This window comes from Eleutherodactylus coqui, chromosome 3, assembly GCF_035609145.1.
Source record: "Eleutherodactylus coqui strain aEleCoq1 chromosome 3, aEleCoq1.hap1, whole genome shotgun sequence".
NCBI lineage: Eukaryota > Metazoa > Chordata > Amphibia > Anura > Eleutherodactylidae > Eleutherodactylus > Eleutherodactylus coqui.
The window spans coordinates 87,463,235-87,478,178 of record NC_089839.1 but is presented as its reverse complement, the minus strand read 5'-3'; the positions used below and the strand labels follow the sequence as shown (position 1 = coordinate 87,478,178).

Sequence of the window (14,944 nt, the reverse complement as noted above, 5' to 3'; positions counted from 1 at the left end):
ATTTTGGTGCTCGCTCATCTCTAATGCTAACCAAAATTGTATTAGTAAAGCTCATCCCACGAAAAACAAGCTCTCACACAGGCAAATTGACAAAAACATTAAAAAGTTATGGCTCTTAGAATATAGTGACAAAAAGCTATTTTTGTTTAAAAAGCTTCTTTATTTTTCAAAAGTAGTAAAACAGAAAAAACTACTGTATATATTCGAGTATTAGCCAACCCAAGTATGAGGGGGTGCTGATAAGTCTTTGGCTTTGTGTTCTTTTTTGGTTTCTATGGTATGTTACCATACCATACGAATGTTACGAATGTTACATCACATGAAAGCCTTAGGTGTCTAATATACGTTTTCAAAATTTTGTGTTTGTAGCTTACGGCAACAGTGATCTAGGCATGTGGGAAAACAAAATGGCAGAGTCTAAGGCAATATTCACAGCAAATGAGAGCAGAGGAGTGAAAAAATTCTTGTTTCTGCAAGAAAAGTCCTCAAAGGATATTCATGGTGATATGTCGCAGACATTGGGGGATCAATGCCCTTCATATTCTACAGTTAAGAACTTGGTTGCCAAATTTAAAACGGGCTACTTCAGCACCAATGATGAGGAATGTCCTGAACGACCAAGAAAGCTTGTTGTTCCAGAGATCGTCGATGCTGTGCACAACCTCTTACTGGAGAATCTGTGAATTTCAGCTAAAGGAATAGCAGACATCATGGGGATTTCTCGTGAACGTGTTTGTGTCATTATCCATGAACATTTAAACATGAAGAAGCTATCTGCAAAGTGGGTCCCCAAATGTTTGACAACAGATCAGAAAAGCATGCGAGTGAAAACTTCTCTGTCCATTTGTCAGCGTTTCTGGACTGATAAGAATTTCCTGGATCGACTGGTCACTATGAGAGCTGGATTTATTTGTATGACCCTGAAACCAAGGAGCAGTCAAAAGAGTGAAGGCACAGTGGTTCTCCTCGCCCAAAGAAGTTCAGGGTGCAAAAATCAGCCACTAAGGTGATGGCGTCTGTGTTTTGGGATAAGGAGAGCGTGCTGCTGGTAGACTACCTTCAAAATGGTTTCATCATCAATGCAAGGTCTTACATTGACCTTTTGGACCAATTGAAGGCAGCTCTGAAGGCCAAAAGGCACGCCAAGATGTCCAAAGGAAACTTGTTCCTGCAAGACAATGCCTCCGCTCACACTGCACAAACGACCATGGCAAAACTGGTAGAGCTAGGCTTCCAGCTGGTTGACCACTGACCTTATTCACCAGATCTAGCTCCGTCCAATTATCATTTGTTTCCAAAACTGAAGAAACACCTCAAGGGCACCAAATTTCACACCATGTATGATGCAATGGCTACTACGGATGACTGGTTTGAGGCACAACTGAAATCCTTCTTTTTGCAAGGCTTACAGAACTTGGAATACTGATGTAAGAAGTGTGTTGATATCATTGGAGAGTATGTGGAATAAATGTAAAGTTTCATCTTCCTATCTCGTTTCTTTCTTGGTAAAGCCAAAGACTTATCAGCAGCCCCTAGTATAAGCCAAGTCAATAAGTTTACCACAAAAAACGGTAATACTTATTAACTCGAGTATGAGCTGAGCTATACTCGAGTATATACTGGGTAAATAAAAAACCCTCCATACTCACCTCCCAGCTGGCATCTGTGTCCCCGGCAGGAGTGCGGAAAGCTGCTTCCATTTCTGTGTTCCCGGCGGCAGTGCGGCAAGCTGTTTGAATTCTCCTCGCTGTCATCCCCCGCCGTCCTCTCTACTCGGCTCTGTCATTCTCCGCCATAAGCGCTGTGATTGGATCGCAAGCTGCTTTAGAATTCTCCCCATTGTCATCTCCCTGCTTCACTTTAAAATCCCCCGCTGTCAGCGCTATGTAAGTAAGCACTGTAATTGGATCGGGCGCCGGCCAATCACAGCCAGCGATCGATCATTCACAGCCAATCACAGTCTGATGGCAGGGGATGACAGAGCTGAGCAGAGAGGAAGGCGGGGGATGACAGCGGGGAGAATTCCAGCAGCTCACCGCACCGCCGCCGGAAACACAGAAACTAAAGCAGCTTTCCGCACTGCCACCGGAAACACAGACGCCAGCTGGGAGGTGAGTATGGAGGGGTTTTTTTAACCCTTCCCCTGACTCGAGTATAAGCTGAGGGGGGGGCTTTTTCAGCACAAAAAATGTGCTGAAAAACTCGGTTTATACTCGAGTATATATGGTATATAAATTTGGTATCGGAAAAATCGTAGTAACGTACAGAATAAAGTGCATATGTAATTTTTACTGTACCTTGAACACCGCAAAAACTAAACCCATCAAGACATGGCACAATTGCATATTTGTTTATTTCACCCTACTCAAAAAAATGTTAAAAGTTTTTCGGTACATTATATGGTATATTAAATGGTACCATTAAAAATGCAATTCATCCCACAAAAACAAGCCCTCAAGCGGCTATGTCAATGGACAATTTAAAAAGTTACTGCTCTTTAACCCATTCCCGCTGCAGGGCGTAAGTTTACGTCCTGGGAGCGGGGTACTTCCCGCAACAGGGCGTAAACTTACGTCCTGGAGATAGCGCTGGATCATATGTGATCCAGCGCTATCCCGCAGCGGGAGCCGGCTGTCAGTCACAGCCGGCGTCTCGCTGCAGCAGCGGGGGGACATCAGAGATGCGCCCGCCACTGTTAACCCCTTCCCTGCCGCGATCTAAGTAGATCGCGGCAGGGAAAGAGTTCACAGCGGGAGCGCGGCTCCCTCTGTGTCTCCGGCCGGAACTCGCGATGTCATCGCGAGAGCCCGGCCTGTCACCATGGCAACAGGACGCCAGACACTGGCGTCCTGTATTGCCTATGCCTGAGATCGCTGTATGAGCGATAAGGCATGGGAGAGCAGTAGCTCTGCCATGCCTTATGACAGCGATCATCAGGGCAGTGATTAAAGTCCCTCAGAGGGACACAAACAGTGTAAAAAAAAGAAAGATTTAAAAAATGAATAAAAAAAATGTAAAAAAAAAAGAGTAAAAAAACCCATTTTTTATGCTTTTTCTCAGATTAGCATAAAAAAAGGTAAAAAAAAAATAAAACCCCACATATTTGGTATTGTCGCGTCCGTAACGATGCGTACAATAAGTTGCACATGCTTTTGACTGTGCACCAAAAAAAACGCTAAAAAAAAGCTACAAAACTGAGGCAAAATGCTCATTTTTAGCATTTTGCCTCACTAAAAACGCAATAAAAGTGATTAAAAAAGTCGTATGTACGCCAAAATGGTACCAATAAAATTTACAGCTCGTCTAGCAAAAAATAAGCCCTCATAGAGCTCTGTACATCAAAAAATAAAAAAGTTACGTGACTTTGAATGCAGCAATTTAGAATAGAAAAAAGATTTCCAAAAAAAAGGGTTTTTATTGCAGAAAAGTGGGAAAACCTAAAAAAAATGTTAGAATTTTGGTATCGTTGTAACCGTACCGGTCTGCAGAAAAAATGGAAAGTCTCATTTATGCTGCATGATATACGGTGTAAAAAAAAAATAAAAAAATCTATGGCAGAATTGATGCGTTTTCTCTCTCTGCTATCATTAAAAAAAAATAAAAAATTTTATAATATAGTCTATGTACCCAAAATTGGCATCGATAAAAACTACAGTTCGCCACGCAAAAAACAAGCCCTTATACGGCCGCGTCCACGGAAAAATAAAAAAGTTATGGCTTTTCAAAAATGGAGATGGAAAAATACCAAAAAATCGCTTGGTCCTCAACGCCAAAATAGGCCATGTCATGAAGGGGTTAAAGGTGAAAACGAAAAACGAAATTTAAAAAAAAAGAAAAATCTCTGGTTTTGGTAAGAAGTTAAAGGGGTTGTTTACTGTTTTTTACCATTTTATCTATTTAGTTATACAATAGGATATCCTGTAATTTTCTTATAAACATTTATTTAAAATTCTATTCACCTATTTTTCCTTTATCCATGTAGCGACCCATATTTGCACAGTGTAATGCTGCAGCCCATGGACTGGTCTGTCCATGGTAATGAACATCAGTCATCTGACCCACCAAAGATGTCATGTGACCCCTGGTATTCAATAGTTCAGTTTTGATTGTCATTGTTAAACTCCAAATACTTAGTCCTATGAAATAGTTTGCAAATTGCATTCTGAATACAGCCACTAAAATGCATTCCCATTATTACTGTCTGAGATAGCCCTGACCTACCACCAAGGCCAGAGGCGCTACCTCTCTTACTCTAGATCAGAAAAATGCATACTAGAAGTAGGCAGTATTATCAAAAAGAATAATAGCAATCAACTTTGCATTAGATTTTGAGTGCCAGGCATTCATCTGACTATGGGAGCTCCCGGTCTTTGCCTGTTATCTCTCTACTAAGCAGTAACTGATTGCATACTTCTCCAACTACTAGTTCTATATTATATAGAGAAGTTGTCTGCTTATCACAGACTATCTCTTTAAAATATATAGACCTCAGATTTGTTCTATACAGAGAGACTACCTATACATTAAAGGTCGCTCTCTTCTGAAAATATACAAATCTTGTATATGGAAAAAACCATATCTTACTGCCTACATGACTATTGACAGAGTAACGCATCATTTGAAACTAAATAAACAAAACTCTGGAATAGGCATCAAATTGTAATCAACTTTACAATAATACTCAATTAATCTCCTGATGACCCGCTTGTACTAGCGGCGAAACGCGGCGAGATTAGAAAGTACAACAATCTGAGCCTATGAACGCTCTAATTGAGACCAGAAAGACTAGTAAACATCATTTATTGAGTTAAGGTGTGCTCATACAGTCAATCAACAGTCACTTGAAAGAAACTAGGTTTGTTACCAATGAGACTGTATGACACTACATAACTTGATACAAAGAATTTATGAGTCCCAAGGCAGTTGGAAACCCAACCTGGAATAAGACTTATATTTATGTATTACCAAGATAAAGGGCTCATACTCTTTGTATTCGCAAATCTTCCCTTTCTAAAATATTGGACGTATAAATCAAACCCTTACGTCCAATGAGAATATAAAATAGAGGATATGTGCTCTGACATCTAAGTCCAATAACAGTGACTACTCTTTATAATAAGATAGAACAAAACACAGGAAGAGAGGCGTAAGAAATAAATTTGATTTCACCTATACCCGAGTTCTATTATAGTGACAGCTACCTTATCTTGTCTTACGAACTAATATCACATGTTGCCTTCTCTGAATAAAGGGAGGGACTGTTCGTTATCATAAAATCAATCAAGTAGCTAGTCACTAGTCTTTGACTAAGACTTGCATACCTCTGGTAATCTAGAGGGTTCTCTGTAGTGCCCTGTTTTTGTCTATTATGTTTTTAAAGATATCTAATAAAAGAAATTGATTTTAACTTTTGTCTAAACTGTGAAGGGCCATTATTACTGTCTGGAACAAGCCTTAACCCTTTCCAATCCACTATCTGACCTCTAAAGACATTATGATTTAAGACAGTACAGCTCCGATGTTGGAAGACGTCCGTCAGGGTTTCTTTTACTGTATATTGCCAGCCTGTCTGCTGTCGGAGCCTATCCAATGTATCACCTCATGCAATACAGGCTTTAGCCAGCATATAGCGCTGTTGTATAATAGCAGAAAAAGAGTAAGCCCCCTAGGAAAACCAGGATACAAATTAGATTGGGAAGGGTTAAAGTGAATGTCAATATTTCAAAAACTTTTTTGTAGATATTTAAAAACTTTTATTGAACAATGTGATGTTTAGTTTTGTAATATATCTTTATAGCAATTGGAACTCCATTTTTCTCTTTCTAAGGGTTTGTTCACATGAGCATATATTGGTCAGCCGATATATGCTACCATGTGATGCATGGGCTCGGCATATATCCCATCGAGCAGGGGGGAGATAGCTTAGCTCTGCTAAGCTGTCTCCCCTTTCCCTCCCCTCGCTGGCTCACCTCCTCTCTCCTCCCCTCTGGCTATTTGCAATGGGAGGGGACGGGGTGGAGCTAAGCTCCCGCCCCTTATCTGCAGCCAGCAATGGGAGGGGGTGGAGCTTAGCAATGATATATGGTGTTCTCCCTTATCCCTCGCTTATAGTAGACTTTGCGCTTTTTTGGGGGTCCTTCCCTTCTTCCTAGTGGAGGACATTTCACTAGGAAAGTGTTGCCCTGGTAAAATCTGCATGTCCTTGCTTCCAGAAGTACTGGGCTGCTCCCCCACCTCTTGGTCCCAAAATATTAGGGCCTTGATGACTTCCTTCTGAAATTCAAGGAAGGAGCCCCTCTGGCCTGCAATACAGCATGTAGGCATACAGTACCATCTGTATGAGGTGCACGGCCAGTTTTTTATAACACACCCGTATTTTCCGCCTGGCATTGTACGGCTCAAGTACTTGGTCTGACAGGTCAAACCCTCCCATGTACTTATTGTAATCAAGGATGCAGTCTGGCTTAGGGGTCTCTGTACTGGTACCTCGTACTGGGCATGAGGTACTGCTGTGGCCATGTATTGTGCTCAGTATAATAACATCCCTCTTGTCGCTATACTTGACACACAATATTTTGTTGCTGCATTGTGCCTGGCTCTCACCCCTTTTGAGCATTTGCACAAGCAGCGTCTGAGGGAGGCTTTCTGTTTTTTTCAAACAGTGGCACATGCTATTGTTCTTCGGGAAGCGAGGCTCTGAAATAAGGGAACACTGATGTAAAAGTTATCCAGGTACAGATGGTAACCCTGGTCTAGCAGTGGGTGCACTAGTTCCCACACAATTATTCCTGTTACTCCCAGCATGGGGGGGGGGGCATTCTGGGGGCTCAATTTTGGTGTCCTTCCCCTATTTAATGCGGAACTTGTAGGTGTACCCCGGTGTTCTCTCACACAGCTTGTACATTTTCATGCCATACCGTGACCTCTTACTGGGCAGGTACTGGCAGAATTTAAGCCTCTCTTTAAAGTGTACCAGGGACTCGTCTATAGAAATATTTTTCTTTGGGGTCTATGCCTGGGCAAATTTGGAATTAAAATGTTCTATTACTGGCCTGATTTTATATAAGCAATCACAGTTGGGATGATCACTGGGGGCACTGCGTGTTATCATTATAGTGTAGGAATTTTAGAACAGTTTCAAAATGCGTTCTTGACAGCGTCATGCAGAACATTGGGGTGTACTATATTATATCTCTACTCCAGTACGCCCTGATGATTGGCTTCTTTACTAGCCCCATACTTAATACAAGACCCCCCAAATGATTTTTTCTAATGCATCCACAGGGATCTATTTATTAGGTCTTCCATAACTGGAGTTGGGGTTTTCGTTGATAAAATTCTGGGCATAAAGGTTTGTCTTGGTAACAATGTGGGCAATAGTCATCTGAAATTTTTTTTTTAAAGCCCCTCCTTCTGAGCCCTTTGGTATTACATTGAATCCCTGAGTTGCCAAGAAAGTCAGGGATCTGGGGTCTGAAATTGAGCATCCAATACATTGGGGTCCTCAGAAGTGGCAGTACATTGTATCAGGAAAAGCAAAGACGGTACAGAACTTTATATAAAAGTTTCAAGCCTAATTTCAGGCCTAATTGCTTGGGGCTGTTCATCTTTTTCTGGTTGCTAAGAAGTCGAATTAATAAATAATTCATATTGATTTATTCAACCTTGTCATTTGCTTTGCTAAAATCTATGAAGTATTAATTAAACAGTGTCAATCCACTATTCTAAACTGCAGACCTTGTTGAGAATGAATGATGTCTGAATATCAAGATTGAGCTGCTTCTTTAGATAAATTCTCCTTTTTTACACATGCAATGCTGTGCTAAATTGCTTTACTTTTTCTTTGAAGGAATTGCTCAGAAATGCACAGCCATCAAGTATCACTTCTCTCAACCGATTCGCCTGAGGAATATTCCATTCAATCTGACCAGGGCTATTCAGCAAGATGAGTGGCACCTTCTACGTAAGTACAAAGCATTAAAGAACACCCAACTGCAGTTGTGAAGGAGAAGAGGAAAAACAAGATTATAGGCTCAAACTAAAGTAACTTTTAAAGAAGTTATTATTGCACTTCTACGCTATAAAAACCAGCAGGACTGTCTGAATATGCAGTGAAGGTGCAAAGCCCAGGACCCTGACCTTAGATAGGTCACTTCAGTAATAAAACACAAATATATGATGATAGTAAAATTGAGTCTTATTCACCCATCAGTGCCAAGTCAACATTTTGGCTCGCTCTCTCTCTTAAAGCCTTCCTCAAGCCTTTCTACTCTATTTTCTTCGACACTACAGATATTTAAAGGTCCTCTCACATTTTAGGGTAGTTTCTAACAGGCAGAGCTTGTTGAAGGTAAATGGAGACCACTAAGAAAGTTAGTTCCCTCTTTTTTAAATTAGCCTTAACAGAGTGCTGCAAGAAAATTAGAAATCGTTAATGTAAAAACTGAAAGGTTACCTTAATATATTTATAGTGGCAGAGCTCCATATCCTCTGCATATAGAGGCTTCCCATATGAATGGGACAGCAGTCACACTTGCACACTACTACTCCATTTATCTCTCGGGGACTGACAAAGATAGACAAGTAGAAATGCTTAACAATCTCTAGCAGCCCAATAAAGATAAATGGAATGTCAGTGCGCAATCATGACAGCTGCTTTACTCATATGAGAAAACACGGGGTCCCTGTTCTCGTAATAAGAGGGGGTCCCAGTGGTCAGACTCCCATCAATCAAAATTATTGCGGATGACTTTAAAAGATGAAATTCTGGCTCCGTGTAGCCCACACTAGAGGAAGTTTACAACACATATAACATTGTACTCAGCGATAAGACAGTATATAGTAAGTACCCTCTCATGGCGGCTGCAGTCAGTCAGCATATTATTTTTTAAATTAATGTCTAGACAAAGACTTTGGAGCACTGTAGGCAAAATGGAGCACTAACAGTTATAAATTAACCCTTTCCACTCCAATGCCTGACCTGTTCCGACTTCATAAGCTTCCTCTATAGCTCCGATGTCTGAGCAGATTCGCAACTGCAGTGCAGGAGTGCATCTGCACCTGCTTGTCAGACACATCGGGTGTAGATGCACTCCTGCACTGGTCCTCATCGAGGACCCCCGAGGAGAAGGCAGAAAGGGTTTTTAATCCCTTCTGCCTTCTCCTTTACATATTACATAGCGCTCAATTAGTGCTGTGTAATGCAGAGAGAATGTGGAAGTAACACTTCCGCATTCCGCTCAGCAATCATGTGACCGCTGGCACCCTCCTGATCTCGGCTATCAGTCACAGTCGAGATCAGGAGGGTGAAGAGAGAATGCAGAAGTATTACTTCCGCTTTTTCACCCAGAAATCATGTGACCGCCGTCATGACCCTCCTGATCTTGGCTGTCAAAGATCAGAAGGATGAAGGGAGAATGCTGAATGGGCATTCAAATAAATTGGAGCTGGGGAGAATAGATGGAGGAAAAAATGGATTGGAAAGGGTTAAGATAAATCACAATTTGATAGTAACAAATGGACATGTACTTTAAGTTTTGTTTAAAGGGGTTCTGACATGAATAATGTTTTTATGCTTTAGCAGCCATTGTTCCCTGGTGTGCCTAATGGACCCAGGGAACCCATGGTTTAATGGCTGCGAAAGCATAAAAAGATAATACTTACCTTGTCTTCTGTTGTTGTTGACATTGGGGGGTCATCTCCCGGCAGGCGCTGCTCCTCTTCTTCTGTCTGCACGAGCCGCGCTGCTCCGGGATCGTGCGCATGCGCAGTGGAGAGGTGCCCTCTGACAGGAGTCAGGACGGGCTGCGTCTCCACTGCGCATGCGCAGCACTCCGGAGTTCAGCCGGACGGACGGGCCGCCCACAGCAAGCACTGCTTGTGACGTGCTTGCTGTGGCGGTCCGTCCGTTGACCTTGGAAGTGCCTGACGGACGGACCAGAGCAGGAAGCGGTCTTTTTGACCGCTCCTGCTCTGCTTTAAAGGCACAGAAGAAGGTGCCGGTTGGAGGGGACATGCCTGGCGATCGGGCCAGGCTGGGCAAGGTGAGTACAATTTTTTTTTTTTGATGTCAGAACCCCTTTAATTAGGTAAAGTATATGTCACAACGAATATCTGATACCTGGTTGATTTACTCCATTAGCACTGTGATAGATTTTATACCCATTGTCTATTGATACCTCCGCTCCATCATGTAGACTAAGAACCAGACCCCTAGTGAACACTAAATATATTACAAATTTAAAGATTGAGTGAAAATGTTCTAGTTTACATTATTGTACATGCTAAATATTATGTCTTCCACCTATCTAATTAACACCAAAATTGTCCAAAGGGAAAGAAACACCCCGGTTAGAGATCCACATTAAAATCTAACATTTATTGAAGTAAATTAAAATACTAAGAGGCGTAGGAATTAAAAATACAAACCCCTACCTAGCAAACCTGGGAGTGCTGAGCCACCTTTGATATATATCATTCAATGCTGCCGCAACCTGCTGTATACTTGGCTTTATATATTTCTACTAAATAGCTGTTAGCTACATAAGATATCAAGAAGGTCACTGCTGCAGACTAATGACTCTGCCTAAATAATGTCGCCAGGTATGTGTGTTTGAACTAAAAGAAACATAACCACCCCACCCCCCAACATGTTTTGTTAACATAGTGGCGTCCTCAGGCGTCTGGGGCCACCTATCTAATGCATTAAATTGTTCACTTTGTATTTCATTTTCTTGAAGTTAGTTCTTTTTTCAATGTTATGTAATACTGACTGTTTTAATGTTGATTTTAATGAAGCGAGAAAATACATTTTTAAGTCATTTAAAAATTAATCTGGCTTAATAAAGTGGAACAGCCAGTAATGCAAATAGTATCCATTGTTTTCCTTAGGTTTTTGAAGTTGTAATGCGCAGAAGGGATTAAAGCACTTTGTTGTTATTTTTAATTTATGTTCCAAAGTGAAATGTCCTAGGAATCCTGAACTCTTGCCAACCTCTTATATTGCAGCTGAGGAAGAGAAGATAATCTTCTTCCTTTCTTTTTCTGTCTGTGCGTGAATAGATTTAAGAAGAATTACGGCTGGATTTTTGGGCATGGCCGCTGCTGTCCTCCTATGTGGATGTATAGTGGCAGCAGTGAGTTTCTTTTGGGAAGAGAGCCTTACACAGCATGTGGCTGGACTGCTTTTTCTCATGACAGGTATGTCACACAGATTAAATTTGATTTGGCAGACTTGACTCTATGATATAGCAATTTCCAAGTCAAAAGTCAATTTCAAAGACAAATTCTTCAGCTCAGTAGTAGATGTTTTGAACAAAATCCTTTATCAGACTAGAAGAATTTACACCCATACATTTATGAGACATTAGTGCAATTTGATTTCTATTTAAATGCAAAAAATTTTGGTGAAGTCACAGCAATAAAAATATGGAATGGAATCGTGATTATTGTACACAACACTGATTTTTGCCCCATCACTGAAGTAAGGATTTTATTATCTACTCCCTATACTAATAGGGCAATCGATATCTTCATATAAGAATACATATATTTGAAAATAAAACTTCATCTTTTTGCAAAGTAGAAAAATCTTGAGAATCTTCTAATGCAAGATTTGGATTTTTCCATAAATCTAATTTTTCCATCAGTACAATAAATATATTTTGCACTGTGTGAGGATAAGTTATGTTGGACAACGTACTCTTCAATTTCATCTGCTTATTAGAGATGAGCGAGCACCAAAATGCTCGGGTGCTCGTTACTCGGAACGAACTTTTCGCGATGCTCGAGGGTTCGTTTCTAATAACGAACCCCATTGAAGTCAATGGGCGACCCGAGCATTTTTGTATTTCGCCGATGCTCGCTAAGGTTTTCATGTGTGAAAATCTGGGCAATTCAAGAAAGTGATGGGAACGACACAGCAACGGATAGGGCAGGCGAGGGGCTACGTGTTGGGCTGCATCTCAAGTTCACAGGTCCCACTATTAAGCCACAATAGCGGCAAGAGTGGGGCCCCCCCCCCCTCCCAAAAACTTTTACTTCTGAAAAGCCCTCATTAGCATGGCATACCTTTGCTAAGCACCACACTAGCTACAACAAAGCACAATCACTGCCTGGATGACACTCCGCTGCCACTTCTCCTGGGTTACATGCTGACCAACCGCCCCCCCCTCCCCCCCACAGCGCACACCAAAGTGTCCCTGCGCAGCCTTCAGCTGCCCTCATGCCACACCACCCTCATGTCTATTTAGAAGTGCGTCTGCCATGAGGAGGAACCGCAGGCACACACTGCAGAGGGGTTGGCACGGCTAGGCAGCGACCCTCTTTAAAAGGGGCGGGGCGATAGCCCACAATGCTGTACAGAAGCAATGAGAAATAGAATCCTGTGCCACCGCCATCAGGAGCTGCACACGTGGGCATAGCAATGGGGAACCTATGTGCCACACACTATTCATTCTGTCAAGGTGTCTGCATGCCCCAGTCAGACTGGTAATATGTACCTTAACAGTAACCGCGTTGGTGGTAATGTGGTGGTGACTGCGGACCTAGTAGCGCGGTTTTATTTTGTTGGTTTTCGGAATGTGGCCAGGATTAAGTGGGCCGTGGCGGGGGGATGTTTTTGAGGCACTACGTGTCCTCTCCACGTGTCCGTGGTTATATGCACCTTAACAGTAACCGCGTTGGTGGTAATGTGGTGGTGACTGCGGACCTAGTAGCGCGGTTTTATTTTGTTGGTTTTCGGAATGTGGCCAGGATTAAGTGGGCCGTGGCGGGGGGATGGTGGGGGGGCTCTCTTGTAGTGTCGGTAAAGGTGAAATTCTTGGACTGCCACCAGACGAACCAAAGCAAAGGCATTTGCCAAGAATGTTTTCCCTGTTGGAGGAGGAGGGGGATGTTTTTGAGGCACTACGTGTCCTCTCCACGTGTCCGTGGTTATATGCACCTTAACAGTAACCGCGTTGGTGGGAAATGGCCTCGCCGCCATCATTTCTTTGGGAAGTCTCTGTTTCCACACCCCAGAGACATACCATTAGCAGCGGTATAGGCAGAGCCCATAATTCGTAACATTTCAGCCGTAGCATTAGGACAGGCCCCACTAACATATCACTAGCAGCATTATAGCGGGAGCGCAGTCTTCGTTCCATGTCAGCAATAGTAGCACTCAAGACAGGCCCCAGTAACAATTCCGAAGCAGCATTATAGCGGGAGCGCAGTCTTCGTTCCATGTCAGCAATAGTAGCACTCAAGACAGGCCCCAGTAACAATTCCGAAGCAGCAGTATAGCGGGAGCGCAGTCTTCGTTCCATGTCAGCAATAGTAGCACTCAAGACAGGCCCCAGTAACAATTCCGAAGCAGCAGTATAGCGGGAGCGCAGTCTTCGTTCCATGTCAGCAATAGTAGCACTCAAGACAGGCCCCAGTAACAATTCCGAAGCAGCAGTATAGCGGGAGCGCAGTCTTCGTTCCATGTCAGCAATAGTAGCACTCAAGACAGGCCCCAGTAACAATTCCGAAGCAGCAGTATAGCGGGAGCGCAGTCTTCGTTCCATGTCAGCAATAGTAGCACTCAAGACAGGCCCCAGTAACAATTCCGAAGCAGCAGTATAGCGGGAGCGCAGTCTTCGTTCCATGTCAGCAATAGTAGCACTCAAGACAGGCCCCAGTAACAATTCCGAAGCAGCAGTATAGCGGGAGCGCAGTCTTCGTTCCATGTCAGCAATAGTAGCACTCAAGACAGGCCCCAGTAACAATTCCGAAGCAGCAGTATAGTGGGAGCGCAGTCTTAGTTCCATTTCAGTAGCTGCAGTATAGCCAAGGCCCAAGTTACATTTATGTAGCTAAAGTGTAGGCCAACCCCACACACACTTCTGTACCATGAGTGCAGGCGAAGAACATACAAATTGCTATGATTACACTGTAGGTGAGGGCCCCAAAAAATTGGTGTACCAACAGTACTAATGTACCTCAGTAAAAATTGGCCATGCCCAACCAAGATGGCAGGTGAAACCCATTAATCGCTTTGGTTAATGTGGCTTAAGTGGTAACTAGGCCTGGAGGCAGCCCAGTTTAACGAAAAATTGGTTCAAGTTAAAGTTTCAACACTTTTAAGAGCATTGAAACATATAAAAATTGTTTCGAAAAATTAGATGAGTGAGCCTTGTGGCCCTAAGAAAAATTGCCCGTTCAGCGTGATTACGTGAGGTTTCAGGAGGAGGAGCAGGAGGAGGAGGAGGAATATTAGACACAGATTGATGAAGCAGAAATGTCCCCGTTTTGGATGGTGAGAGAGAACGTAGCTTCCATCTGCGGGTGCAGCCTACGTATTGCTTACGTATCGCTGCTGTCCGCTGGTGGAGAAGAGAAGTCTGGGGAAATCCAGGCTTTGTTCATCTTGATGAGTGTTAGCCTGTCGGCACTGTCGGTTGACAGGCGGGTACGCTTATCTGTGATGATTCCCCCAACCGCACTAAACACCCTCTCCGACAAGACGCTAGCCGCAGGACAAGCAAGCACCTCCAGGGCATACAGCGCTAGTTCAGGCCACGTGTCCAGCTTCGACACCCAGTAGTTGTAGGGGGCAGAGGCGTCACCGAGGATGGTCGTGCGATTGGCTACGTACTCCCTCACCATCCTTTTACAGTGCTCCCGCCGACTCAGCCTTGACTGGGGAGCGGTGACACAGTCTTGCTGGGGAGCCATAAAGCTGGCCAGGCCCTTAAAGACTGTTGCACTGCCTGGGCTGTACATGCTGCTCGATCTACGCACCTCCCCTGCTACCTGGCCCTCAGAACTGCGCCTTCTGCCACTACCGCTGTCGGATGGGAATTTTACCATCAGCTTGTCCGCCAGGGTCCTGTGGTATAGCAACACTCTCGAACCCCTTTCCTCTTCGGGAATGAGAGTGGGAAGGTTCTCCTTATAGCGTGGGTCGAGCAGTGTGTAC

At 43.3% G+C, this 14,944-nt stretch overlaps 1 protein-coding gene across 1 annotated transcript in view; it reads left to right on the top strand.

Moving 5' to 3' along the window:
- Positions 1 to 14,944, top strand: part of TMEM178A (transmembrane protein 178A) — a 129,868-nt gene that overhangs the window by 103,360 nt on the left and 11,564 nt on the right. The window contains exons 2-3 of the mRNA XM_066595836.1: positions 7,850 to 7,963; positions 11,062 to 11,199. Coding sequence (XP_066451933.1) covers positions 7,850 to 7,963; positions 11,062 to 11,199 — 252 coding nt within the window. The remainder of the gene's footprint in view (positions 1 to 7,849; positions 7,964 to 11,061; positions 11,200 to 14,944) is intronic.